We start from the raw sequence: 27,230 nt of genomic DNA, 5'->3' as shown, positions 1-27,230 counted from the left end.
TTCTGTCTTCTGTGTCTTGCTATGTCACTCAACTACTGCTGGAGTACTGCCAGAACCTGGCGTGTCGGATTCGCGGGATTGATTGGCGTCCCACTCGTCGCATTCTTCACGGCGCATGCTTTGCTATCTGTCAACACCCCGCAAGCGTCAGTCGTCAGTCCGCTTTTCTGATCTCCCATCTTCTCCCAAACCCACTCTGATCAAAAGGCTGACTTAGTACTCACCTGCATTGAACTCCACCGCCGTGCACTCATTGCTATTCCGGTTCTTATTGTAGCTCGTGCAGGCCCGCACGCAATGCTCGAGGGCGTACGCGGCCAGGAACACGATGTCGTACTCGGACCCCGTGATGTCCTTTCCGCACCTGTACTCGAACGTCCACTTCTTGTCGTATTTCTCCGTCGTCCCGTCGATTCGGGGACAGTCGAGCTTGACTGGCACCTGCGAAAGGCTGGGCGCAGACGACGACGACGCCGTAGGAGACGACGGGGTGGGTGAAGCTGACGGCGTGACCGATACCGATATCGACTCTGTGCTGGGTCCAGAGCCCCTCCTGCATGTTGGAAACGAAGTAGATGTCAGTGGCCAAAGGTTGCACTGCTCCAATCGGACGAGGGAAATGGGATAACCACGTACCGAGCTGCTAATCCACCGCCTACCCCACCACCAATCCCGGCGCCCAAAACGACGAGCGCCACAATGACGAGGATCATGAAGTTCCGCTGCTTCAATCCGCATATTGGCTTTTCCGCGACATGCTTCTCCATTCCCGACGAAGAAGACGACGTCGGGAGAAGACCGTCCGTGTGTGGATAGCTAGTCTGCGACAGTGAAGGCGTGATCGGGTTCGAGACTCGATCCTGCGGATAGGAGGCTATCACCGGCTCCAGATGGGCGTACTTGTGATGCACCACCTCCTTTTGCGCGGGGAGTGTGGACAACACCTCCGGGGCATTGTTTTCGCTGTACATGGCAAATTAGATGGACACTCGTCGCCTGTACCGCGAACGAAGTGATAATGGTTTCAGATCAATGGAATAAGCAAGCCCAGTAGTTGGAGAGGAGCGCGATCACCGGTCGTCGTTGGAAGTGGGAACCAACGATGACAAAGTGCACAAGGAGGAGGGAAAGGAACAGCAACAGGAAAGGTGGGCTGGTTTCAAAAATAAAACGGTTCTGACGTTGGGGGCTGATTGACCCCCATGAACCAGGCTCTCGAACTCATGGCACCGGTGCATGTTTCAGCCATGGCATGTAAGCCCAACCAGGCGAGGCTTGGCCTATAACGACATGGTTTTGATGTAGCACTGCATCGAGGGGGGTGAGGAAATAGACCAATCGCAAACGACGGCCCCCAATGCATTGGGGCAATTACCATGCTGACCAACAACACAAGAGATGGGGGAATGTGGTTTGATTAGTCTAGAGCTGTGCGACTGACGAACGTATTCAGATACATAAGTGTCGGTAGTGTTACATGGTTGTTGACTCGGACGAGCCGCCCTCAATCTCCTCGCCACTGAACCAGGGATCACGCAAGAGCTCCGCCGCCGAGGGTCTCTTTTCAGGATCATACTGCAAGATTCGTCGAACAAGTGCCTTCACCTTGCCTGCCTCCTCCTCATCGAGGTCCGGCTTGGCCTCATCGAAAAACTCCTCCATGGACTGTTCCTCCAGCAGCAGCGGCTCACGCCCTTCCTTGACGCCGCCGAGTTCACAGTTGTACAGCTTGCGCTCGAGGGTGAAATACTGCGAAGCCCGGTCCCAGTGTCGGTAGAGGTCCTCTGGGAGTGGGCCAAGGTGGCTGGTGATCTTGAGTAGGTGGTCGTCATCCGTCTCAGCGTCCGACCCCATCCACGGCACACAGAACAGTTGATGCCCGGCGATGAGCTCGAAGACGAGGCAGCCGAAACTCCAGATGTCGATAGTCTTGTTGACTTCGCCGGTCAAAATCAGCTCGGGGGCTCGAAGACCGATTGGAACGATGGGTTTCGCAGGCGGGTCGGAGAAAAAGAACGCGCCGCCCATGTCAGACAACTTGATCTGAAAGCCTTCTGGGATGTGGGCAAAAGACTTCAGAGGCTGCGCGACGCAGAGATATCTCGGGGCCCCATCATACGACTTCCCATCACCCTTCTGCGCTGGAATCGAGATAGACCCAGTTTCTACGTCTTCCTTCTGTCGTAATGTGTCCTCGGGGCTGGAGTCGATATTGTCGGGGGCGAAAAGCATGTTGCCCGGTTGAACGTCCCCTTGTGCGATTCCGTTTTCGTGGAGAACAGCCAAAGCCTGCAAGGCCTGCTTCAAAATGACTTTGGCCATTGGGGGCGGGTAGCGGACATTTATCCCAAACATCCGCGGCCTGGAATTGAGAAGCTCTTCAATCATGATGTTCAAGTTTGGCCCCATTGGCTCAAACACGAGGCATGCATGGGTGCCATTAGGGCCGACATGTTCAAATTGGTCCAGAAGCTGCGTGATGCACTGTGTCTTCTCGACAGGCTCGACCTGAGCGAGGTGGCGCAATATCTCCAGTTCTGTAGTCGCCTGGGATTCTGCAGCAACAATCTTCAAGGCGACATACCGACTGTTGCTTTGGTCACGGGCAAGCCAAACTGTCGAGAACGAACCCTCGCCAAGTTTTCGGAGAACCTTGTACTGTCCGTCGTGGAATACGTCGCCAATATGTACAGGATGGAAACCGCCCGGGCGGTATTCCTCTATCCGTTCGCAAGGTGGGAACGTCCACACGACTCTGGGCTCGCCATCGCTTGATGTCTCTGACAGCGGGCTTGGGAGAAGTGAGGTGTGCATGGTGGCAAAGAAGACGCGATGGTTTGCTGGAGAGGAAAGAAAAAGCCGTGGTGTGACTGTTGAGATTTGGGACATTAACGGAATTGGGGACCTCAAGTAAATAGAGGAAGGTGCGGAATGTTGAACATATTTATGTGCTCTTGCCAGGTCTTGGTTTTTGGATTGTAGATTGCCCTGCCAGGATAAACGCAAACGTGCAGTTACCAACATGTGGCCAATCAGGTAACTTAGAATGATGGCCAGGTGGCAACATTCAATGATATCCCAAGCAGAAATTAACAACTGGACCGGTGAAAGCTGTTTACCTAATGCTTAATTGTTTGCTTAGGCAGGAATGATCCAGTTTGGCGTTTGGCGTCTGTCTCCTTTTCGTAGTGAAGACACACCTCAGCGTAGGGGCGAAGATATGCCCGCTAATTACTCCGAAGTAGTTATTAAACATGATATCGTCCCATTGCAAACTTATCTGGAAGTGATAGAAATACCATAGTGAACTGGCATTGCTTCTGTCGATTGAGGCCGCATCCAGTCACTGCGCGAAACACTAGAGGCATGGTGCTGGCGCTTATGTCACGAACTCATCGACAAGCACTGACTGCAAATCCTAGGTTGTGTGAGCTCTATGTGAACTACCTCTAGATATTCCAGGCCTGACCGTGGCATCAGCAAGTAAAATAGAATATTGAATGTAAAATGCTAAATCAATTTTTTCGGCCATTCTTCTGCCACTCTAAATTGGATTCGATGCCAGTCAACCCTAGCAGAACCAAAAAGGCCCATAACCACGGCTTCATCATCAAGACCTTCACCACCAAGGCCTCTTCCAGTAGAACCTCTACCACCAGGCACGACCTCTACCCCCCTTGCTACCTTGCTATGCGATCGGTCACCCAACAGAAGTTAAGAGGAATTCACATGACCACCATCACCACCAAGACTCCAACTCATCATCATTGATAATCCCACAAGCACCAAAACACGCGAGTGCCGTGAATTTGGTATGTGAGTGTATTCCAAAACAAATCCGTTCAATAACCATCGGCTAATCTAGTTCAAGCAGTCTGTCACGGGCTTCTGGTTATTCCTCTTCCTCAACCAACATGCTTTTTCCTGACGACGTCGCCTTCGAGCCGGGCAACATGTACGAGACCCGGCCCTTGGAAAGAACAAAAATCGTCACATTGGTCGTCGCCTATGCGCCTGTCCGTGCCGTGGCCGCCACCGTCGTGTAAGTTGATTGGCATGTCTCACCGCCGCACATTCACTGACACGGCTTCTAGGAACGGTTGGCATGGGAGCCGCAGTGATCCGACTACTCACTGCACCGTCGACTACTTCGATGGCGTCGACGAGCTCCCTTTCCAACGGACACACATTCCGAAGCCCATGCCCAATCAACTTCCGGGGCCCACCATCAATCCGAAGTAGCACATGCTTGCATGAGGTAGCTTGATGGGCAGAGGCGACCGAATTTTTGGGATCAAGTCGCCTAGGGTTTTGGAATAGGAACTTGGTCAGGAAATGGTAATTGCATTGGGCATTGAACGGCATCGCGGAAGACGCTGTCTGACTTGGATAGAGGGATGTTGGGGGCCCACACTTCATCCTTTTCATCTTCCTCATCTGAGCTGACCATCGTAGAACGATCCTTCACGTTGCTTTAGCCAGTAATGCAGGCTTTTCCCGTCGTTCTCGTCTGATTTGAGCATTTTGACATGTGCAATCAATATGGTCCCTGGAGTGGTAGATGCTCCTACGCGGTGGGAAGACACCATGTGATTCGGCAACTCCAATCGTGAGCTTAAGGTGGAACAACTACCTCTAGCTGACCCCAACCTTCTATTTAGACAAAGGTGCTGCCCAACATTGTTTTGCAAATCTTCTCCAGCCCCGGGTCGCCCCCGAGCTCCCGCACCACGACATTGTACACGACCAGCAGCCGCCACAAACCCTTGAGATGGTCTTTCAGCCCCTCCACGTCAGCCAGAATGTCCTTCACCTGCTCCCGGATCCAGTCCTCCTCGCCCCGGGGCCAGAAAAAGTCCCAGTGCACCAAATTGAACGCATCACCATCGTACTGCCCCGCCACCAACTCCAAAAGTCGGTTAAAGCTAACGAGGTCCATGTACTTCTTCCGACCCTTGATCTCCTCGCCGGTGGACGGGTCCCGGGCGTAGTCGTTTATATCCGAGTCGCCCTTCTCGTGTATCACAAACAGTAGGTTAAGGTACACGTAGACCCGGACCGCCTCCTCGGCCACCACGCAAACACCGTGGCGATGGTCATGCCACGGGTCCAGGAACGCGGCGAGATTGATCTAGGGCTTGTTCACCATGAGCAGCAGCGACTCCATGATGTGCTCTTTGAGCGCGGCCCGCTCCGGCGCCGCACAGAGGGCGGGCCGCGTGCCGGCCGCCTCCATCATCATGAGCTTGATGGTAGCGGCGTGCCCCTTCTGGCCCCCGTAGGGGGTCTCTGTCCACAGGCTGAGCGGCCGGAGATCCTGACTGTGCACGTCCGTCACCCGCTCCGGGAGATCGTTCCCCTCGTGCCCCCCCCTCAAAGTAGCGCACCTGCATCTCGTCGGGGTACACCATCCGAGTCTCGGTCTGGCCGCCGCCGCCGCCGCCGGAAGTGGGGACGGACTGGGTCCAGCCCTTGGCGCGCTCGCGCAGCTCGGCCTGGGACCGGTACTTGGCCCGCTCGGTCGCGGCGAACTCCTGCACGCGCTGGGCGAGGGCGCGGCAGAAGTAGTCGATCTCCTTGTTGTCGATGCCCTTCTCGGCGGGGAAGATGTCCTTGCGGTGGGGCTCGTGGACGTGGGAGATCATGTACTTGTAGTGCTTCGCCAGGGTGTTCCAGGGCAGTGCGTGGGCTTGATGGGCCATTTTGATGTGTGGTGTCTTAGAGTATGCTGTTGGTCGTGATGTTGTTGCTACTGCTGCGTTTCTTACTTCGTCCAGGTGGATCACATCACTATGGGACCCAAATGAGGGAGAAATAAGTACGAAAAAGTGTGTAACTAGATGTGTTATTGTCGTCGTTCTAAAGACGACACGATCGGGCTGTCATTCAAGGAACGACACATCACCTCTCCCATGAGTGCTCGTCTTGCCGCATGACTCCGGCTGTGGAACCGGCTCCTGAAACCCTCGTCCATGGGATGGGGCAGGGATGCTGACTCGTGGAATCCTACTCTAATTCTGAGCCTCACCAGCCACCACAGCCTCAATTGCTTCTTGCGAGGCGCCACCCCCTTTCATGGCTTCCGCCCCTATCCTTTGCCTGTGATTAACAGACAGTGAGAACTGAAATTTCTAACCTTTCGACTTTTGTATCTTCTTCTATGACGTTCTACTGGATCGCAGCTATCGATCCCCAATAATTTTTCGTGGAAAGCCATCGTTTTATGCAGAATTGACCTGCTTCCATTGCGGTAGTCGCCCACCAGCGTACGTGATGGAACTACGAAGCATACTTGAACACCAACAAAATCAGATTGACTCGGCGCCAACCGCTGTGCATTGACCTTCATAGTTAACTCTAAGCAACAATATTGTAACCGACGACATCAACGAACTATGCACTAGTGGTTTAGTGGTAAAATCCATCGTTGCCATCGATGGGCCCCGCGTTCGATTCGCGGCTAGTGCAACTTTTCTTTTTTGCACTATTTGATTCTTTTTGCTGTTCTTCGGGTTCTATCGATGCGTAGAAGTCGCATTGTAGTTCTGTGCGGATACCCTGCTTGTATTTGCCATAACGCGCTCAAGAACGACACCAGAATCACAAATCTCACTGTTGAAGAGGGTCGGAGCTGTTAGCAAGGGTCGTTGGAAGTTTGCTGCACCTGGCTGGCGGTGATAGTTTATCCTACTCTCAGCTATCTTTCCTGGGGTGTTTACGCACCCCAGAGGACCGCCGCGAGGCCCGAGATCCTGGAAATCGAGACGCACACCTTTCCAACCGCGAGTGCACCGGCATCTCTAGTGGCAGTCCGGTAGCTGTGGCGATGTACGAACCCGGGCAGGATATTTTTGGGCGCTTATCAAGAGAACAAAGGCTGTGTCTGCTACAAGTTCCCTTGATATATGCGAGGGTACGAATATCCCGTCTTGATCAATCCACTCTACCGGGAATAACAGTGAAATAAGTCAATGCTACTGGAATGATCGGTCTTCTGTAGACCTGTCAATACTTGAGAAGACTTGGCCGGTTTCTTCTCGCAGGGGCTTGGGCCGTGACAATATGGTTGTTGTTGGTGGCTAGCAGGCGGGGGACATTGATCAACTGGGGCCATGTCAGGGCTGGCGATCTTCGTCAGACTCACCACAGCAAGTGTCAACATCGTCGCCTTTGGAAAATGCAAGGAGCATATATGCAGTGCAAACATCCTGGCTTCCATGCAAGGTCACATTCGTAGGTACGCCACAGAGATGTTTTGGGAAAGAAGCATATTGGATTCTACCCAGGCATGAGTGCTTATATACAGAAGTGAAAGATGTTCCCATATCCTAGTCGCGACCCGAACCAATCTTGAGCTCACAGCTACCCGAGGTATCAGAATAGCCAGAGTCCACCGGCGACTCGAGCATCTCCTCCTCCAAAGAAGATGACGTTAACAGTTTCTCGTGACTGCTGTCGATTGTCATCTTCTCACCAGTCGACCGCCCGACGTTCCGGAAAGCACACAGATACCGGCCCAGCGCCATGATGGGGAAGTAATGTCGGTACATCGAGTAGCCAATGTAGAAGAAATTCGGAAACCCCGTGCCCGTGTACTGCCTCTCCTCCCAAGTCGCCGTCCTCTTCTCCGACCCATCCTCGCTGCCGCTCCCGCCACTGTAAACCTGGGTCTCGACGAGATGCTTGACCCCCGCCTCGATCGCAGGGCTAGTCTTGCCGCCACAGACGGCCAGCAACCCCATGAGCGCCCAGGCTGTCTGCGACGGCGTCGACGGTCCCCCACGCCCGGCGCGCTCCGGGAAGCGATAAGACCGCAAGTCCTCCCCCCAGCCGCCGTCTTCGGCATTCTGCACGGATTCGAGCCACCCCGCAGCGGCCCGGATCGCGTCCTCGACCTCCTCGTCGCCCTCGGAGAAGTATGCCAGCCCACACAGCACGTTGCTAGTACCGTAGACGTAGTTAGAACCCCAGCGACCGTACCAGCTACCAGACGGCTCCTGCTGCTGCAACAAATACGCCACGCCCCTTGGACAAGCCCGGCCAATGAGGTCGAGCGTGCGCCGGTTCAGGAACTCTCCCTGCGCCGCTAGCCGCTGCATCAGCCCAAACGCCTCAAGGATGCGCCCCGTCACATCGGCGCTCGAGGGGTCGCAGAGCGCGTCCATGTCGGAGAAGGGGATGCGGTTGAGCCAGAGCCGGTCATTATCCAAGTCAAAGGCGGCCCAGCCGCCGTCGCGGTTCTGCATGCCTCAGATCCAGGCCGTCGCGCTCGCGACGGTCGCCGAGTCGATGGCGGAGGCGTCCTGGCTGATCAGCGCCAGGATCGCGGCCGCCGTGTCGTCGACGTCCGGGTACCACGTGTTGCTGTACTCGAAGCTGAAGCCGCCGGGGGCGAGGGAGGGGTTGTAGATGCGCCAGTCGCCTTCGGGGCCGAGGAGCTGGTTGCTTTTGATCCAGCGGACGGTTTGGCGGAGGCGTTCGTCGTCGAGGCGTAGCGGTCCTTCTTCTTCTTCATGATGATGGCCTCCTTTTTCCTTTTCTCCTGTGGTGGTGGCGGTGGGTCCGTCGCACAGGGCTCGCGTCATCAGCACCGTGTCCCACACGGGTGAGACACACGATTGCAGGCGCTTACCACCCTCGTCCTGCCACGTGAACCGCTCGATGGCGGCGATGGCGGATTGGATCCGGGCGTCTTCTAACTTGTAACCCTCCAGCAGTAAAGCCTGTACGCCGGCATGCATCGGCGGAATGATGCCGGCCCAGTCCCCTTGCCTTTCCTGCCGGTCTATTATCCACTCGACGCACTTTCGGCGCGCATACCGCCGCACCGGCCAGAAAGGCTTCAACCCACCGAGACAGTAGAGTGCCGAGTCGATCCCGCTAAACATCAGAGACCATAGGTCGCTCTCCCACGGTCTCGTCAGGCTCGGGCCGTAGGGCACGTGCTTGTTCTCGGGATGGATCCAGAGCTCGTCGAGGAACTTACTGTTGGGGTCTGGCTTGCCGTTACCGTCAGGTAGGGGGTAGATCTTTTGATGGTGGCGGATAATGAGTAGTGGGATCAGTGTCGATCGGGCCCAGGACGAGAGGCGGTACACGTTTATGGGCAGGAAGGAGGGGCAGAGGATGAACTCGGCGGGAAGCTGCGGGGTGGCGTCCCAGGGAAACAGGCCGAACTGGGCGAAGAAGATGCGCGTGAAGATCCGGACCGTGGCGACGCCGCCGCAGCGCCTTATGAAGGCCCGCCCGCGACGCACGGCCTCGTGGTTCTGGGGCACTCCCAGTATCTTGAGGGCGAGGTAGGCCTCGGCGCTTGTGGAGACATCACCAGGGTAGTCGGGTGCGATGCTCCAGGACCCATCTTTCTGTTGGTTCGATAGCAGGTAATGTCGATACGCGTCGCCGTCGGGGATCGGGGTCATGCCCAGGGACTGGTAGAAGAAGACCTGCTCGGCTGTGATGGTAGCGTTCGACAGCAACTCGCCGTTCCAGTGCCCATCGGGCCTCCGTGTCTCCCAGGCATGTTCGACAGCGAGCTTGTGGGCATTCTCGGTGAGGGCGTAGAGGTCAGCCGCCTCTCTGGTGGGGGCCGCGACTACCTTGGCGGCGGATTCCATCTGGTTGATATCGAAAACAGGCACCGCGAAAACAAGATGAGCTGAAGAAACTTGGTTTGCTTGTAGGACGGCCCCGTCTCGTTTTTTGTCAAGTGGTGTTGATACTATTCGGTGCAGGTTAAGAATGCGTCTCCCCCTAGGAGAGGACCATGCAGAGATTCTTCTCGTATTGAAAGAAAAGGTTTAGGTTCGGGATCTTTATTACGGTTGAGCAGTCCGACACACGAGAGTGCGAGTGTTTACGATCCGGCCCACGATTACACATTGGGTCGCTGACTCCTTCCCTAATATAACATGCCAAAGTCCCCTTTTCCCCGCCTTCCACCAGCGAACTGTGACACTCAAAGTTGTTGATGAGTAAGGAGCCGGACGGACTTCCGGGAAGACAAAGCTAACACTACATACGTCGTGGTCCCCGATGTTGGTGTGATAACATGCTTGCACATTACCATGTAAACCGATCAAAAGGGTAAGCTTTGGTCCTGACGTAAGTACATAATGCTGTCTCCCTTGCGCGATTAACCTTAGGCAACTTTGGCTGTTCTTCATGAGAATGCACGCATCCCTCGAGTAGGAAAGGATTGGAGACCGAGCACTGGAAGCTCATGGCGATATAATTCCCAGTTCCTGTATGTCTCATCGGATCTCGCATGAGTCTGACCGGCTTTCGCTATGATGCCAGGAAGCAGAGCCCCCCGCGGAAATCAGCCCGCCCAGCGCATGGGTGCCAAAGATGTCTCGTCTTTTCAGCGCTGTCTCGGCACTAACGCTAACTTAGAGAGGAAATCCCGAGGGGGCAAAGGCTTTGGTCTTCACATCCAACCGTCCCCCCAACGGCTCGGTTCCCTCGGCAGTGCCTCCAATCGGCAGGCGACACGTGCGAGACCCTGCCTCCGAGGTCCAAACGCACAGCATCCCGCGAACTGCACACAGACGTACGCGCCCCAGACCTGCATCCTTCTACCTCATGGGAAGAGAGACAATTTGGTCCCGTTGTTTCTCGGGACTGGACCGAGATGTGGCGCCGTTCGAATTGGCCAATGGCTGATTCGCCTCGACCGTGACAGATCCTGAGCCTTTTTTCTGGCTTCTTCCAACAAACGAACAGACTAAATATCGCGAAGGATCATTTGCGTTCTCCTGCCCCTCATCCTCCTACCCTCGCTGTACGCCACCCCCGCCCTCTCGCGGAATCCTTCCATGAGTGCATGGGCCCAAGGAGATCCGCCGTCAATTGGCACGAGCCGTCCCTTTTCCTGATTCGTGGCAGGCTCGGCCTCGACAGCCGGGAAGTGGAAAAGGCATTGTTTCTGCATTGCATCACCTGATCCCACGATGCGAATGCACTGCACCGGTTCTTTTCCTCCGGAATGACGACGGCAGGAGGCAGGTCCGTCGCATGAACCGTTTTGCTTTTTAAGGCGGCTTTATTCTTGCATCCAGGACAAGCGCTCAGAGCGACACCTCAGACTTCTCTTCTCCCCTTTTCAATCTCCCGCCTGTTCTTGCTACACAAGTTACATCCCAACACTGCATCAACTACCTCCATACATACACAGCAAACTCGCATTCCGTCCGGGGCGTAACAGAGGCATTGGCCTATACGAGATAGCTGACCGTCTCAATTTCCAGTCTTGTCCTGCCAGTCCAGTCGTACGTTCTGTACCTTGATCCGCCATGGGTTGACCCCCTCTTCCTCCTCTACGTCCATCCTCACAAGCTCAAGATCATAATGACCCTTTTAGATTGAACGAATAAGTAAATTCAGCACAATGAAAACAGACGGATTATCCGGTTGATTTGGTTGCAAGGCAGACTTACCCCCTGACGCCGGGCCATGATAGTCGGTCTACCCTCGGCGTCGCGCTTGTAGAAGATGCCATGGGCGTATGCGAAGACCTTGCAACTGCCGGGACGACGCACAGTCCCCTTGCTGTCCGGCTGCGGTAACTCGACTAGCAGATTGCTGAGGCAATACCCTGTTAAACCCCGGCCTGGCTGAGGATATATGATGACTTGGGGTGACGACTCACTGCACGATATGTTGGGTGGTGTCGTAGCGATCGTGGAGATGCTCGAGCCGCCTGGCCCATTCCCTGCTCGACATATCCTCGGCCCCTCTCCCGAGCAGAGTGGCGTCATAATTGATGGTGACTTCCGGCGCGTACACCGACTTGACCAGCGCCTCCGAGTCGCGCTCGTCAAAAGCGAACATCTGGCGAAAGACTGTCAGTGACATATCCCTTGCGGTTCCAGTGATGCTCAACATGAGAAGGGGGTGGCGGACCATGCGGAAGACGGTGTCCCGGATGTTCTCCTTGTCTAGCAAGCAACGCGTGATAGTATATGAGGCATCCATTCTCGTGGCGACATGTAAGTAACGTACCCGAGTAGGGATATTGCTATTGATTAGAAGATGGGAGCCGACACTTTCTGTGGGAATTACGTCCGTATTTTATCAGGCAAGGGGCGCCGGGGACTTTACGGACTTAACAATTCCAGGCGGCGTCCCGGAGCGTCATCCAACAGTTTGGAGGCCATATGTCCGACCGTCCGAGCAAGCATACGGCCGGTATTATCGGAGCATGAAAAAAGTGGAATGGCCAAGATGGTCAAAGGATGACGGTGCCATCAATCGGCAATCGATACCATACCCATCGCAAATGCCATTCAGTACAACGCCTTTTCCATTATTACAAAGAAGTAATAAAACCAGTAATCACGAAACGGCCGAGCAGCGAAATACGACCCTGTGGCGCCTGCGAACCCTTGTTGCGTCACATGGGGGAGGCTTGGAGGCTCGCCAACGGTGCACTGGATTGGGACGAGGCGCCGGCTGCAGCTTCCTTGCGAACAACGACCGCCGTGTGATTGGCGCTCAGACCCCGGTCGATTCTTCTACCACCGTTGCCTCTGCAGATTCCCACGGCTGCCTGCCTCTCTTTACTCCGCATGGGACGATTGATAACAGGCGAACTGCTATCCCAACTCGGCGGGGATTATACGCCACCACCCTTGAACATCGGAACCGAATTGTTCCCCTAAGAGCTAGGGTGGACTGATCGTTGCACGGGGCCCATTCGACCATGTAAACCGGGACGATGGGTCACGTCGTGTACAGCATTATGCAAGGAGATGGGGGGTATTGCGATGCACACCTTTGGCCTCGATGGTTCGTATAGATTAATGCGAATATCCGAATCATTCATCGTTTGGATAACTGCAATGGTCCGGGTCGTCGGGTCAAGTACGGTCCCGATTGAGTGCGTGGTGTCAGCTCGTGTGTTGGATGCTGGCAAGCATTGCTTGTGATAGGTAATAGTGACATGTAATATCGCCCGCCCTTACACCCTCACCCAAAGCAGCCATGTCATATAAGGGAAGGTGCCGCACCGCTCCTTACCAACGAGCGCGAAGCATCTGTGCGATTGTTCTTTCCCGGTCAATTATAGCGAGAAACGGCACGACCCAGTGACAAATCACTACGTACCAAGTGGCCACCAAGGTATCTCGTTTCTCTCGCCTTCGAAACAAACCAAAAAGGTGGCTCCGAACGCAGCAGAATCCACCACCACTTGGAAAGTAGTCGCAACGACATGTCGTTCAATTATATCATCGTCGGTGGTGGCACCGCCGGCATGGTGGTCGCCACGCGCCTCAGCAAAGACCCCAACGTGACGGTCCTGGTCCTCGAGGCCGGCGCCGACAAGAGCTCCGACCCGGCCGTCTTGACGCCGGGCCTGTTCTCTACGCAGATTGGCAAGCCCGAGTACGACTGGATGTTCCGCTCCACCCGTCAGGTAATTCATCCATTCATCCCAGTACCAAACGTTGGCGGGGCTCACTTGCTGACGACAACACCTTCCTCGCTCGGGTGGGTTGCAGGCGCACCTCAATGACCGCATCATCGCCCAGCCGCGCGGCAAACAGCTCGGCGGCACGTCGGCCATGAACATCATGGTCATCATGCACCCGACGCGCGCCAACCTCGACGCCTGGGGCGCCCTGGGCAACGAGGGCTGGTCCTTTGACGAGCTGGCGCCCTACTACCGCAAAATGTCCACCGTCACGCCGCCCGGCCCCAACGCCCGCGACGTGGTGCAAGTCGACAAGTGGCACGACCCCGTCCTCGACGGAGACTCAGGACCGCTTCGGATCGGCTGGGGCAACGACTACCCCGAGTCGCTGCACGGGGCGTGGGTCAAGACGTTCGACCACCTCCTCGGTCGCGGCATGACGGGAGATCCGCGGAACGGCGAGGCGGTGGGGGGCTTCCAGAACATGGAGTCGGTGTCGCCCGACACTAGATGTCGGAGCTACGCGGCCAACGCCTACTATGGACCGGAAGAGCGAGCCCGCCCCAACCTGACCGTCATGACCGACACCCTAGTCGTCCGGATCGCCACCAAACAGACTCCAAGCGGCATCGTCGCCATCGGAGTTCATGTGCGAATGCCCGATGGCGAAGAGCAGTATTTCGATGCCATCGACGAGGTAGTCCTGTGCGCAGGCACCATCCAGTCGCCCCAGATCCTGGAGCTATCCGGCATCGGCGGACGGGCTCTGCTGGAGCAACATAGCATTCCGGTTATGGTTGACAACCCCAACGTCGGCGAGAATCTTCAAGACCATCCCATCGTGGGTCAGATCTTCGAAGTCAAGGAGGGCGTCCGCTCCCTCGACCTGCTCAAGGACCCGGGATACGCCGAGACGGCTATGGAGGAGTTCTCGAAACAGGGAACCGGCATCCTCTCCCAGGGGCCCGTGACGTCGGCTTACACTCCATTCGTCGACAAGGACGGAGTCATGCCCGAGGCGGAGGTGAAAGCACTGTTCGACGAATACCTGGGAAGCAAACGCAACACTGCTCATGACGCGACCGATCACGAACTTCAGCTCCTCCGCAACTCCATGGAGAAGCCCGGCTCCAACCAGGTGCAATACCACCTCCTCCCCGCCAGCCTCCCCGTCCAAGACCCCAACGGCATCTCCCCCGTCTTCGACCAACCCCAAGTCGCCGTCATGGCCATCCTCAGCCACCCCTTCGGCCGCGGCCACGTCCACATCTCCTCCTCATCCATCACAGACCCCCCGATGCTGGACCCGCGCTACCTGGTCCACCCGCTCGACATGGAGATCCTCGCCCGCAGCGTCCAGTTCACCGAGCGCATCGTGGCTACCCCGCCCTTGGCCGACGCCCTGACGGGGAAGCGTTACCCGGATTTCCCGCACGCCGACGTCTCGCTGGACCGGGCCAAGGAAATCGTGAGGCAGGTGGCGTTTTCGTGTTACCACCCGGCCGGGACTTGTGGGATGCGGCCCCGCGAGGCCCGGGGCGTTGTCGATGCCCGGCTAGTTGTGCATGGGACGACCAATCTGCGTGTCGTGGACGCCAGCGTGTTCCCCCTGATGCCGTCGGGGAACATCCAGGCCACGGTCTATGCCGTGGCGGAGAGGGCGGCGGATTTCATCAAGGAGGCGTTGGCGGAGAGACGCCGCGCTTCTGCCGCCGGCGGTGGGGACAATGGGAGTACTGACAGCGCGGGTGGGAGTACGGTTGGCAGTGTTGATGAGGATGGGAGTGGCGGGACTAGCGTCCATGGAGATAGTAGTATGGATGGTAAGGGCAGCAATGCTAGTGCTTGAGTGGGTGTTGCAACGGAACTTCGGGAGGCTTGTGGACTGGCGAGCATTCCAGGTTACACGCATCGATTGACACAGGAGAGGCAGTAGGAACAACCTAGTGATTCCAAAAATATTCGATTATCCCACTCGACTATCCCAGTCGGTTATCCCAGTCTACTCGTACATCTCTAATCCATTATTCCACCGAATAACCGCTTACTCCTCCTTTCGGCACCCGCCGGGCTTGAGGCAGTGGCCCTTTGGGAAGGGCTTGCACTTGTCGAAGATGGGCATCCAGCTGGTGACGATGCTGCACTTGGTGCTGCACTCCTCCACCCACATGGTCTGCTTAATGGGCTTCTGGTAGCCGCATTTGAAGCATTGCCAGTAGCCGGTGTGTCCCGTACACATGACTGCAAGCGATCATTGTCAGTTCGGAGCTTGATGGAGTTGAAAGGGAGGGAGATATACTGGAGATTGGAGTGTGTTGGATTTAGTTCTTGGATTGCGCTTCGGCGATCGTCGGCAGTTGGTTTTCTTTCTTCGAAAAAGGGATATGATGCGATGCGATGCGATACGAGGGCAGGGGAGGGAAGGAAGGCAAGGAAGGGAGGTGAGGCGATATTTTATATCATGTCCCATGCGTCCAATCCACCGTCGCCAGTTACGCACATTGTCACAGGCATATCGTGCGTCTGCTCACCATTGTCCTTTATTACCGGACTCGTTCACGACCCGTGCACGGCGCTGCGCATCCCGGGCATGCGATGCGCAATCCGGGTATGCCGTTCGCAGTTCGGTAGCCCGTTGCGCAATCCGGGCAATCCTGCGTCAGTGTCGTTCTCGTCCAACCGCTCGATGGCGCTCCGCCCCCGGCCCGCGAAAACTCCGGCTCGTCGGCATACACTTTTTCCGGCTGCCCTTTGAGATATGCTTCGTGAAGCCATGTTCCCCGAAATGCCTCGTGACGACGACGTTGGGAATACTTTTTCGACCATTATTCGTCTTGGTTCCTGGACGCCTCGGCCTTTGTTACCTTTCGCCTGCCTCCGACAAAGGGGGGAGCACGACCAGTCCACGATGGACCCAGAACGTTATTCGGCTCGGACGTTTTTTATACCAACGAAGACTATCGATATCCCCCGAGCCCCATACCCGAGTACACACCTAGTACTATTATTCACTCCAGCCGGTTTTCCGACAGACAGACATTGGGAGCTTCCCCTTTTCTCGGGATGGGGGCCGTCTGGCACGGGAGAATCGCCATCTCCCCGTTCCTCTCCATGAACATGCAGTCAACTATCTCTTCTCCGGGCGCATCCGAGCAGATTCCGTGCTCCATATCATAGCGGACGACTCTGGGAACCAAGAGCCCGACTGCCTGGAGGATTCGTAGCTCAAAAGAAGTTATAGAAATTGCGTTGAGCGTCGGAGCAGTCGGGCGTCGCCATGCTCTTTGGGCTCGCGAACGCTCTCAAGGGCTCATAGATATCGTGTCAGTTGATGGGTGGCCGTGAAAGATGCTATTATTGACTTACAAGACGATTGCACGTGTAGCGCCGGGAGGGGCCAAGGAAGCGGCCACCAAGAAGGGGGCAGCGACCAAGAAGGAGGCGACGACCAAAAGACAGGCCACCAAGGCGGCGACCAGGTTTCTGATCCTGCGTTTCGAATGGTACATATTGGCGGGATTGAAGCTGACGTCACAAACTTACATTTTAATTTAATTAATTAATTAAATCACGAGTTGGTAGGTCGTTTCTTGTAGATTAATCGTAGTTTAATGTGGCGCGAGTCGCAAATCATCAGAAGAGCAACAGGGCGTGGATGGAGAGAGACTGGATGTTGTGGAACGATCCGTGTATTCTAAATCTGGAAGATTGCTACGAGAGTGGTTCGAAGTGTGATACTGAGTCTGAGCCCGAGAGTTGTTCAGATGACGAGACTGATTTGAACTAGCAACACGACAAGAGCGGGTAAGATTATGAGATTGATTTAGGTGTTGAGGGCGATTTGGACCAGGAAATCGGCAGGCCGACTCTTGGCGACTTCGAAAACGGCGGGACGGAGTTCGAGCCTATGGACATTGATACTGCGTCTGAGGTACCAGAGTAGATGTCCGAGATGTCTTGGCGGCACGAGATATCTGATATTGCGACGGTCCCGTCCACCAGAGAGGGAACATCGACACCATCTCGCGTGGTTCTCTTGTCATCGCCGACCCATTCTTTGGGAACCAGCGCGGTGACGACATGCCTTATACGAGTAAGAGGGTTGTATGGAATAGTCTAGACCATATCTAGAAACGTTACAGGGGCAGAACTATGAATTGGATAAAATGGTTTATCATAGTTACGCTTTCAAATAGAAATCCACCTGTGTCGCATTGGTTATATGGCTTGACTGATTATTCATTTCTTGAATCCGTACGGCGATCTGTAGACGCCTTTATCCAAGGTAGCTTCTCCTAATAGTAGGGGTGCAGGGCCGGGCGATGTCAAGGAAAGGGGGCTTAGACCTGGAAGCCACAACAACGTGTACTCGATTACAGTATCATGAACCGCCCCGAGTGTGCTATCTCGTGTCCACCAGAATGACTTCGTACGATTTAAGAAGGGAAAGAAGAGAGGGGGTAAAACGAAAATAGGGAGTGAAATCAAATCCATAACTACTATAATCAGATAACCTTGCTTCCCAAAATGCTTCCAGAACGGCTAGCAGAGGGTGATAAGAATAGTAAAGCCCCCGAGAGACTGGCTTGTACAAACCCCACCACTTATTTCGTCTGCTTCTTGTGATTTTTGCCGCAATCGGGGACGCACTTGTTCTTGTTGACGTCTTCCACGGGGGCTTCGTCTTCGTCGACCTTCCCGCAGTTGGTACTGCATGGAACCACGTACTTGGTACTATCAATTACAGTCACCTCCCTGCATTTACCGCATAGTCGGTAGCCCGCGTGAATCTTGCACATTCCTGCGATTCCAGTAAGCATTACGTCAGTCTTATATCCGAGCTATTACGCGGAGGGCGTATTGGTAGAAACAGGCTTGAAGGTAGTGTAGATGCAGTGATAGAGCGCGCTCTCGTAGCTACTGAACGTCTTTAAGTAATCCGAGTAGACACAGTAGGACTGATGGACTGTAAATTGTCTATGGAGGAAAAGAGAGACTAGAGCTGATTGAGGGTCTATATACACCATGAACCAGACCTGTGCTACCCCTTTTCGCTAGTAACGGACGGAACGCAAAAAGAGTCGAGGCGGCCAACAAATAACAAAAGAAAAGAGAATGTACACTTCAGCAAACCAACTTCTACAGGGAGGTATCACCAACCGAAAGAAGAAAAGAAAGGTTAATGTCAACGAGCAAGGGTGTTCGCGGTACAATAACAAAGAGGTCGCTGCTGGGCACGAAACTAACCCAACTTGCTCACACGATCCCAGTTTGTAATGATTCCGGCGACGAAAGGACACGAATGAACCAACCGAACATATTATTACGCTTTTCGCCTACCCGAAAACGACATCGCCCGTATATACGCCCAGCATTCGCGTCCACTCTACCCAGTTCTCGGAGAGGAACACGGTGGGGGCCTCCCCCTTTCTCGGCACCGGGGGTTTGAGACACGAGAGAACCGCGCTTTTTCCGTTCCTCTCCACGAAATCGACCGTCTCGCCCTTGCGCGCATCCAAGCACACCAGGTGCTCCCCATTATAACCCGCGACTTTAAGAATCAAGAAGCCGCTTGCCTTTAGGGTCCGCGACTCGATAGCTTTGTTGATTGAGAAACTAGTTGGGAAGCTTTCCGCGTCCTTGGCTAGGTCTGTGAGTGTTTGGGATTTCGGGGCCATCCTGGATGCATTTGACAGCAACATGCGCGTCACGCTGTGTTGCTCTCGCATTTCCTCTTCGGGATCACCATCTTGGGCTGCGCTTTGGTCTGCACGGCTGAAGAGGACGTTAAAAGGTCCTTGCGTGACAAAACGAGAGCCTCTGGCATGGTCCAGCAACTTCAGGATCACTACCTGGGCGTCCACACCGGAAACCGCGGAAACCTCGCTCACCGAATGACAAACGATTCGCCCCTTCAAGAAGTCGTGCCAAGGCCAGGTTGCCATCCATCTATTTCTTGCTGCGAACAATATCATGCCGAGAACAAGCGTGGCATGGGTAGTGTACTGGAACGGGTTGCCGTCGCGGAGGCCGGGTGGGACGCTAAATGCCACCAATACAGCCATGCAGAAGAGTATGACACTGGCCACGTACCAGGGACACTTGACAGTGACAGTACTATCACTGATTGTCCACTCTTCAAGCTTTTTGCGATATTTCTCGTATTCCGGGTGAAAGTCGGAGCGGCCAAGGTCGAACACGCTTTGACCGATGTTGATCGTGTTCGGGTGTGTCAACGAGATCTTACGAGCCTGCGTCAGATATCCGCTGCTCTGTATGGTACACCCGGCGATTGAAGTAACGATATCTGCCGGTATGATGCGACGTAACGGCGGACCGTCTGGCTCTGTCCCCAGAGACAGATGGCTGATCATTTGTTCGGCGAGTTCCCCGAGACGAGGCGCACAGAGAGACAAAGGGATCGACAAAGACAGTAACTCGTCCATGCAATACAACTTCAAGTTTGTAGTGTTGGTGGGGGTCCCTGCCGGTTGCCAGGCCATAGTTACTGTAACCGGCTCAGCACCAAAAGGTGCCAGGGAAGGCGGACTCGGCGGATTCGCAAGAGAGTGGAAGTTCTTCTGCACAAGCCATAGACCCGTGAGACAGAATTTAAGACAGGGTGAGGCGGATGTAGCTGAGACGACGCTGGCCTCATCTTCCATTATAACACATGTTGTCTGTTCAGGGCCCACTGTGTATATGTGAGAACTAATCTGGAAGAGATCCACATTCCGCCACGGTGAGAGGCCCAAATATAGCGAGCCTAATGCGCGTCTGAGTGCTGACGTGGCGAACGCTTGTTGTGCTTGGCTACTTCTGATATAGTCGTCCTCAAAGGTGTTGTCGTAGCTCTCTACGCTACTATCTTCATCAAATGAAAGGTCAGTGGGAGAGTCCTCCTTGTCCACATTCCGGAGTCGCATCAGAATGGACTCGGCACGGCGGAGGGAAGTTTCTGCGTGCCTCGAGGTATCTCGTGCGAGGAACTTCAGTTTCATTGCTATCTGGCTCAGCACAGCAAGATTAGTATTGTACCACGTATCTCCTGTGACGTATTCCATGGTGATACGAGCGACGCAACTGGTCGTGTAGTCGACGAGCTTTATGTACAGCTCAATCCTGGCATTCCCCTCGAGTGAAATAGGGTCAAATGCTGCTCTCGGTTTCGCGTACGATCTTTGGGTTCTCTGATACAGCGGGATCAATAGGTGGGAGGCCGCCCGCATAGTATCCGGCGAGCACTCCGTCTCCAGAACCTCGCATAGATTGTCGATCTCGATTATAGACAGATGGTTGATGATTTGGCGGGCCATGGCGGATAATTTGCGCAGCTCGACGCCTTGTACGGTACCAAGGAGTCCATTGCTGTCGAATCGCGACGCGGCAGGAACGGTAGGAAGGCGTAGCAACCACCCAGCTTCCCTTTCCAAAAGATATTGCTGTTCTGCTTGGCTGACCTCTTCCAGGGGAAGATTGTACCATTTGGGTAAGCTCTCAATGCCCTGGGTGAGATAGTGGTGCCTTTTAGCACAGGAAGACTCCTGGACTACATCAGATATATCGACATTACAGCGTTTGGCCATGTTGTCTCCTGAGCTAGGCATCTCTAGTGCTTCATGGAACGAGTTCGAACTTTCGATTGTTTCGAATAGGGTCCTATCCATAACTATATCAGGCTTTTCGTCCATGGCTTTGTCGTGATGCTGGCATGGCTTGGTTAGCTCGTTGGTCATTGAACATTCGAATCTGATTGGCCAATGCAGATTGTTGATAGTCGATACCCCGGTGAATGGTACTTGAATTATGGAATCGATGGTTTTGTATAGTCAGTATATAACATGTCCGATCTGTTAACACGAAATTTAGTATTGGGATTTCTAGAAATCGCATAGCAAAGGAATAAGACAGTGCGAGGCCTCCCGTGCCCCGGACCAAAGAGTATTCTTTGGCCAATATTGCCCAGATTCGTACTCCGCCGGTAAGGCATCTAAGGATAACAGGTGATAGTTGATTGGGTTGGCATGTATTTCGCCGAAGATAAGGATGGTGTCCTGCTTGCCCGAGGCTCGCTGTCATTTTCAGCTCAGCTTTCCTATGGGTAACCGTAACTGTTCGTACCCCCCAGAGAATGAATCACATGTGAAAGGCTATGTACTTTTCCATCACACTGTACCACATAATGATCTCCCAGTGTAACCGGAGAAAAGACGAGAACTTGAAGCCATCAATCCGGCTCGCATCTTGAGGGGTACACTTACGTCATACTTCGACTCGTTGGGAGTATTTCCACAAGGCTCTCGGAATCTGTACGTTATTCTGCATCTGAAGGTACCAAAAGTGTTGACCCATGGCTTTCGGGCAAGTGAAGGAAATCTGCTCACTCTTACCCCTTCGATGGCAAGAGATATGTGATTTTAAGTAATGCGCGGTTGTAAACATTCGGCGTGATAAATGTGATAAGGGTGAGGTAAACTGGCTTTTCTTCGAATATTATGTGATGTGTGGTATGGGAAGGTTCCCTGATTCAACCACTAACAAGATGTCCTCGACTAATTTTCAAAAATGCGGCGGCAACGAATGTAAAACTTTCCCCGCGCTGTAGCTACGCCATTTAGCATCTGTAACGGGCCAACTTGAGCCCTTTGAGGGTGTAGGGCGGGAGACAGTTACAGGAACATAGATGAGCCTTTGCGTGTATATTGCCACTAGAGCGCGGATTGGATGGATGTGAGTCATCCTGGGCCACGTATGCCCCAGCGTGGCTATGAAATTGAACATGCAAAGCCTTTTGTATAATTAAAAATGAACATGTATTTAAGGGTACGCGTTGTCGGTCTGCGTGGCGTGTCCCCGAGGCGTCCTTCAATTCAGCCTGAAGCGCCAGACGACCTTTCATTCGTGTAGCCACACAATTGATTGGTAGTACGTGTGTCGTGGTCGTGAGTGAACGTGTGTATCCGTCGAGCGCTGCCTTGCTCTCCATATTTGACCCAGATCTGAACAGGAAGATCACTTTGGTTGACTGTAATACCACAAAATGTCTGGTTGGATGCCTTGCCAATCATTGACGAGAGTGTATCTCACGTGAACACATCAAAGTATGGCATTTACACGGTCACATCACGACCACTGTGTAATGTAACCTTGGAGTTGAAGCAGTGCACATTCGTTCTGTTCACGCCTATCCTATTTGACCGGCAAAATATTGGCTATGGACAACCTAGAAGATGTGTGACAGACTCCTAGATTTCTATACTGTCTGCGTTGCTCTGCACGTGTATACGATACACTTATCTCATGGAGTCTTGGCAATGCAAGACATCATTGACAGATGAAACAGTATGATGTGATGATACACAATCATTGACAGATGAAACAGTATGATGTGATGATACACAGTGTTTACATGTGAGCTACGTGGCTTGGTATCCTGTCTCGGCCTTGGTAAGGACTTTGCTCATGTACAGGACAGGCTGAATGTCCTCTGAGTAGATATTCCGTTCATCCCATTGGCCTTTCAAATGAAACACAATGACACCGTAGCCCCTATCTTTAGAGGCGTCCATCTTGAGAAAGACGATCTCGTTTGGTCGCCAGTGGGTTAATGTGGACGTCCTAGTGAGCTGCGATTGTAATATCTGGAACGATTTCCGTTCCGCCTAGAGACCGATAATCTCAAATACGGTCGGTATCTTGCTGCCTGGTTCAAAAGAATGCAGGAGGCCTCATTGAAAAGCTCTGGTATTCTCCTTGATTCTTACGAATATGCTGGTGCCACCAGTTTGACCGTTTCTTCGACGGGACCCTGTGGCAGATTTTTGACTTTGTGACCTTAGTTATTCTTCGTCAGACAGTGAGGGCTGAGCTCTGACACATGTACAGTACGCAAAAGAACGATTGAAAGCCGGGGAAGTGTTTTTTTCTGTTCCACTTCTCTTTTTGCCTTATGTCAGTTTTCCCAAGGCGAGCAGCTGTACTAGAAGGCGTATCCTCCTTCGCGTTGTAATATAATCAGACCTTAATCCGCTCACCAATAACATTTCGGTGCGCCTGCAGTTGAACCAACAGTCGTTCACTATAGGACCGCCCAACGACGGCGGCGACGCAACAAAGAACAGATGCAGGCATGAAACACGCTGGATTTCTCGGCATGATATGACATTGCTTGGCAACCTGGATCAATGTATGTCACTGGAAACCCTTTAGCAAAGGGCGTCATCTGTTTATTCGAGTGGTTTTGTTGATACCACAGCACGTGACCCGGCTCTTGACCCCTGACCCAGCAGGCTAACGAACTTGCGAAAGCGATCATTCCATTGGACTAATGGGTTATACACATGGTCAGCAATCAGTCAATAAACTAATCGATAATATCCACATACTGGGATAACCTACTACTATGTTCGCCTTATCAATTGGAATAATCAAGATGGATCAAGCGTTTCGTGAGGTGATCAGAGAGTTATGTCCTGATTATGAGATGTTTTGGGGGCGGAACAAGCCTCGGGACGCGCGGATGCCGCCATTTTAGGCTTCCCCTTTGGCCGCGCTCGGCCAAACACGAACACGAATTCCAGCAAGCAGGCCGTCAATCGAGTTCTAGTCGAGGAAGAGCATCCTTCTTGCTTTCAAAGGCCTATTACTTACTACTGTATGACATTATACTTGAATTTTAAATATCCAATTGCCATCATATTGGGTTTGGGGGTGAACTGCATACATACTTGGGTTTGGATTGAGTCCATGGACGCCGAAGCCGAAAACATGGGTGGGGCCAGTCCCCCAGGCGTCCGGAGAGCCGTAAGTCCATTCAGTCATTGAATCCAACCCAACTGCCGGATCCTGCCCCTTGGGAGTTGGGTGCTACGGCCTTCCTCGGCCGCCGATTTGCATCGAGATGCCCGATATGCCCTCGTCTCATCGCCTGCAGCCCGATGACATTCCATCTCAAGACTGGCACTGACATTGATTGGTGTTGCATGCATAGTGTGACCAATGTCGTTTACGCAAGGTAAGTCTCAGCTCCCATACTTTAATGGCTGTAAGAGAGACCCTTTGACTAAGCGCCCCTTGCTAGATTCGATGCGATAAGGAAACGCCATGTTCCAATTGCCGGAGCGCCAAGCGCTCGTGTAGCTCTACCGGCCTGGGCCAGAAGCCCAAGGAGCCCCGGCAAAGGGTCTTGATCTCAAGCCAATAGTACGTCATGTATCACCTGCAGGGCGCACTATAATTTGACACCTTGCAGTGAAAAGAAGATCGATTTTATGGGCGACCGCTTGGCCACGATAGAGGCGCTGTTGCGGGATCTTTCCACCAGTCCGCGATCAGCGGCAAACAGCAATTCCCTAGCATCGTCCTCTAATACGCCCTCAGACCAGGACAGGAGGACGCGGCGGCAGAACAATGACACACCCACAACAACCCCGGGCGGCGCGTCCGAGAATCTATCCCCGTCAAAAACGCCTTACGATGATACATCCACCGTCTTCGAACCAGACGACTCCAAGACCTTTGAGGGCTCCACCTCGCTGGCGGCCCACGCCGCCTTCGCGTCCGACTTCGTAGCCTCGGCCTCAATCGCGGTGGCGCCCTTCTCCGGGTCAAACCCGCGCATAGAGGCGGCGCTGTCGTCGTTGAAGCAAATGGTGGAGCTGCAGAACTCGCGGACGGGGCCCGGCAGCACGACGCGGAGCTACTTCGACGGCCACAACGCCAGCGCCGCCGCCAGCCACGGCAAGCACCGCAGCGCCAAGGGCCCCGTCCGTCTCAAGGACCTGCCCATGCCGCCCATGGAGCTCGTCATCTCGGAGCTGCGCCAGCTGCAGTCGGCGCCCGGGTCCATGATGCTGCTGGTGGTGACGTGCTTCACGGACCAGGAGGTCTTTGTCGAGCGCTGCCGCCGGCTCTACTTCCACACGGACCACAGCGACATCCCCGAGGCGCTCTTCCTCAACGTCAACGCGGGCCTGATTTATTTGTTCTTCGAGAAGAGCATCCGCGCCCCCGCGGGCACCGCCGAGAAAGCCACTCTCGAAAAGTGCACGGCCATGTGCCAGTACAACATGGAGACGGCCATCGCGCAGCTGCCCCTGCTCCTGCCCGCGACGCTCGAGAACTGCGAGGCCCTGCTCATGGGCGCCTCCTTCGCCGTCGACGTCTCGCGGCCCTCGCTCGCCTGGCTGCTGACCGAGCGCGCCGCCAACATGTGCCGCACCCTGGGCCTGCACCAGGAGCACACCCAGCGCGGCGACACCCCCGAGCTGCGCCGCACCAAGGCCCTCATCTTCTGGAGCGCCTACATGCTGGACAAGGGCCTCAGTCTGCGGCTCGGTCGCGCCAGCGTCCTGCAGGATTACGACATTGGCGTACCCAGCGTGTTGGAGCGCACCGCGCTCGACGACGACTATGGCGGCGTGGCGGGGAGCGGGCACTCGACGGCCATCCTGAGCCTGTGGATCAAGCACGCCGAGGTCCAGGGGCGCATCTACCAGCGCCTCTATAGCCCCGGGCCCCTGCGGCAGGCCGAGTCGACGCGCGCCGCGCAGGTGCGGGCCGTCATCGTGGATCTGCAGTTCCTGCTGCGCGAGACGCAGAAGCTGCTTGACGAGGCGACCGCCCGCGCGCAGAGCGGCGATCGCGACTCCCAGATGTTCGCCCTTATCCTCAAGAGCGACGAGGTCGGGTATTGGAGCAGCGCGGCCCTGGCGTATCGGGCCTTGCCGCCGAGTACGAATGATGGTGGCGGTGCTAGCGGTGGGGACTCGGCTACTACTGCTGGTGGGAAAGGCAGCAAGAGTCGGACTTTCGCGGACGAGTGTACGGATGCGGCGAGGGCGGCGATGCGGAGCCACCAGGAATGCATGGACATGATGAGCGACACGAGTCTGAAAGTGATATACCTGCACTGGTAAGTCTTTCTTTTTTTCCTTCTCCCGCCCACCGACCTAAAACATTTCTCTTCTTCTAACACACCACCCCAGGACCATCCTCTACGCCCCCTTCATCCCCTTCATCGTCATCTTCTGCCAAGTGATCGAGAACCCGGCCTCGGACGCCTCCCAATCCGACCTGCGGCACCTGGAACGCTTCATCGGCTCGCTCGAGGCCGGGTGCGGCATCTCGCCGGCGGTCGAGAAGCTGCACCGGCTCTCGACGGTGCTCTACAACGTGGCGCTGCTGTACGCCGAGGCCAAGGCCCAGCAGGCCTGGGACCAGGATATGGTGCCCGTCGGCAACGAGTTCGACCTCTACCTGAGCCAGCTGGGCATCATGCCCATGGACGAGAGCGGTGGGGGTGATCCGAGCGGTGCCGCCGATGACGTGAACGGTGGCGGTCCTGGGGCTGGTGGCAGTGGTGGTGGTGCGGATGATGTCATGAGGAATGTGCAGTTGGGTGATTGGTTCTCGGGCAATAACCACATCTTGGGGCTGGTAGAGGAGGACCTGTCAAGTTTTAATACTTCCATGTGGTGAGGGATATATTTGTATATAGCAGGAGTCATTTTTAAGGGAGCACGTGTAAAGACATGAGATTGAGTTAGCGGAGTATTGGTACGTACGACATAGATTTCGGGCGAGCCTGAATTCATTGCAAGACACAAATGACAAATGACAGCTTTACTTTATTTCTTCCTGTTCTCTCCGAGAAGCCCGCGTCTTGGTTTCGACGGCTTCTGATATACAATATGTACAGATTGCTCCGCGTCTTTGCCTGCCTGCCTTTCCACCACCCACTTCCGCCTTCTCAAGAGGCAACAACTCCCTGGCGTTCGAGTCGCTCCATACCTCCCCAACTTCTGTTTTGCTCGTT

The 27,230-nt window shown here is 54.6% G+C and overlaps 11 protein-coding genes across 11 annotated transcripts; 3 read left to right on the top strand and 8 right to left on the bottom strand.

Moving 5' to 3' along the window:
• Positions 1-213: 213 nt before the first annotated feature.
• PG985_011379 (uncharacterized protein) lies at positions 214-971 on the bottom strand (the record flags this gene model as incomplete). Its single annotated transcript, XM_066831146.1, has 2 exons — positions 214-553; positions 637-971. The coding sequence occupies 2 exons, from the start codon at positions 969-971 to the stop codon at positions 214-216; spliced, it is 675 nt and encodes a 224-aa protein (XP_066681828.1).
• A 502-nt stretch (positions 972-1,473) lies between these two features.
• PG985_011378 (CMGC/SRPK protein kinase) lies at positions 1,474-2,814 on the bottom strand (the record flags this gene model as incomplete). The annotated part of the gene is made up of 1 exon (XM_066831145.1): positions 1,474-2,814. One exon carries the CDS (start codon positions 2,812-2,814, stop codon positions 1,474-1,476), a length of 1,341 nt encoding a protein of 446 aa, XP_066681827.1.
• A 1,100-nt stretch (positions 2,815-3,914) lies between these two features.
• Positions 3,915-4,242, top strand: PG985_011377 (uncharacterized protein; the record flags this gene model as incomplete). Its single annotated transcript, XM_066831144.1, has 2 exons — positions 3,915-4,042; positions 4,095-4,242. The coding sequence occupies 2 exons, from the start codon at positions 3,915-3,917 to the stop codon at positions 4,240-4,242; spliced, it is 276 nt and encodes a 91-aa protein (XP_066681826.1).
• A 415-nt stretch (positions 4,243-4,657) lies between these two features.
• PG985_011376 (uncharacterized protein) lies at positions 4,658-5,702 on the bottom strand (the record flags this gene model as incomplete). The annotated part of the gene is made up of 2 exons (XM_066831143.1): positions 4,658-5,131; positions 5,388-5,702. The coding sequence occupies 2 exons, from the start codon at positions 5,700-5,702 to the stop codon at positions 4,658-4,660; spliced, it is 789 nt and encodes a 262-aa protein (XP_066681825.1).
• A 1,626-nt stretch (positions 5,703-7,328) lies between these two features.
• On the bottom strand, positions 7,329-8,246 carry PG985_011375 (terpene cyclase; the record flags this gene model as incomplete). Its single annotated transcript, XM_066831142.1, has 1 exon — positions 7,329-8,246. The coding sequence occupies one exon, from the start codon at positions 8,244-8,246 to the stop codon at positions 7,329-7,331; it is 918 nt and encodes a 305-aa protein (XP_066681824.1).
• Positions 8,247-8,249: 3 nt separating this feature from the next.
• Positions 8,250-9,617, bottom strand: PG985_011374 (squalene cyclase; the record flags this gene model as incomplete). The annotated part of the gene is made up of 1 exon (XM_066831141.1): positions 8,250-9,617. One exon carries the CDS (start codon positions 9,615-9,617, stop codon positions 8,250-8,252), a length of 1,368 nt encoding a protein of 455 aa, XP_066681823.1.
• Positions 9,618-11,238: 1,621 nt separating this feature from the next.
• PG985_011373 (uncharacterized protein) lies at positions 11,239-11,976 on the bottom strand (the record flags this gene model as incomplete). Its single annotated transcript, XM_066831140.1, has 3 exons — positions 11,239-11,355; positions 11,439-11,583; positions 11,651-11,976. The coding sequence occupies 3 exons, from the start codon at positions 11,974-11,976 to the stop codon at positions 11,239-11,241; spliced, it is 588 nt and encodes a 195-aa protein (XP_066681822.1).
• Positions 11,977-13,213: 1,237 nt separating this feature from the next.
• Positions 13,214-15,263, top strand: PG985_011372 (alcohol oxidase; the record flags this gene model as incomplete). Its single annotated transcript, XM_066831139.1, has 2 exons — positions 13,214-13,417; positions 13,503-15,263. The coding sequence occupies 2 exons, from the start codon at positions 13,214-13,216 to the stop codon at positions 15,261-15,263; spliced, it is 1,965 nt and encodes a 654-aa protein (XP_066681821.1).
• A 195-nt stretch (positions 15,264-15,458) lies between these two features.
• On the bottom strand, positions 15,459-16,923 carry PG985_011371 (uncharacterized protein; the record flags this gene model as incomplete). Its single annotated transcript, XM_066831138.1, has 3 exons — positions 15,459-15,655; positions 15,962-16,068; positions 16,781-16,923. The coding sequence occupies 3 exons, from the start codon at positions 16,921-16,923 to the stop codon at positions 15,459-15,461; spliced, it is 447 nt and encodes a 148-aa protein (XP_066681820.1).
• Positions 16,924-18,750: 1,827 nt separating this feature from the next.
• Positions 18,751-21,000, bottom strand: PG985_011370 (uncharacterized protein; the record flags this gene model as incomplete). Its single annotated transcript, XM_066831137.1, has 1 exon — positions 18,751-21,000. The coding sequence occupies one exon, from the start codon at positions 20,998-21,000 to the stop codon at positions 18,751-18,753; it is 2,250 nt and encodes a 749-aa protein (XP_066681819.1).
• Positions 21,001-24,181: 3,181 nt separating this feature from the next.
• On the top strand, positions 24,182-26,893 carry PG985_011369 (uncharacterized protein; the record flags this gene model as incomplete). Its single annotated transcript, XM_066831136.1, has 4 exons — positions 24,182-24,217; positions 24,495-24,616; positions 24,666-26,327; positions 26,401-26,893. The coding sequence occupies 4 exons, from the start codon at positions 24,182-24,184 to the stop codon at positions 26,891-26,893; spliced, it is 2,313 nt and encodes a 770-aa protein (XP_066681818.1).
• Positions 26,894-27,230: the final 337 nt, after the last annotated feature.

This window comes from Apiospora marii, assembly GCF_038362585.1.
Source record: "Apiospora marii strain CBS 49790 chromosome Unknown utg000007l_segment0_segment0, whole genome shotgun sequence".
NCBI lineage: Eukaryota > Fungi > Ascomycota > Sordariomycetes > Amphisphaeriales > Apiosporaceae > Apiospora > Apiospora marii.
This window is presented reverse-complemented; position numbering and strand designations above follow the sequence as displayed.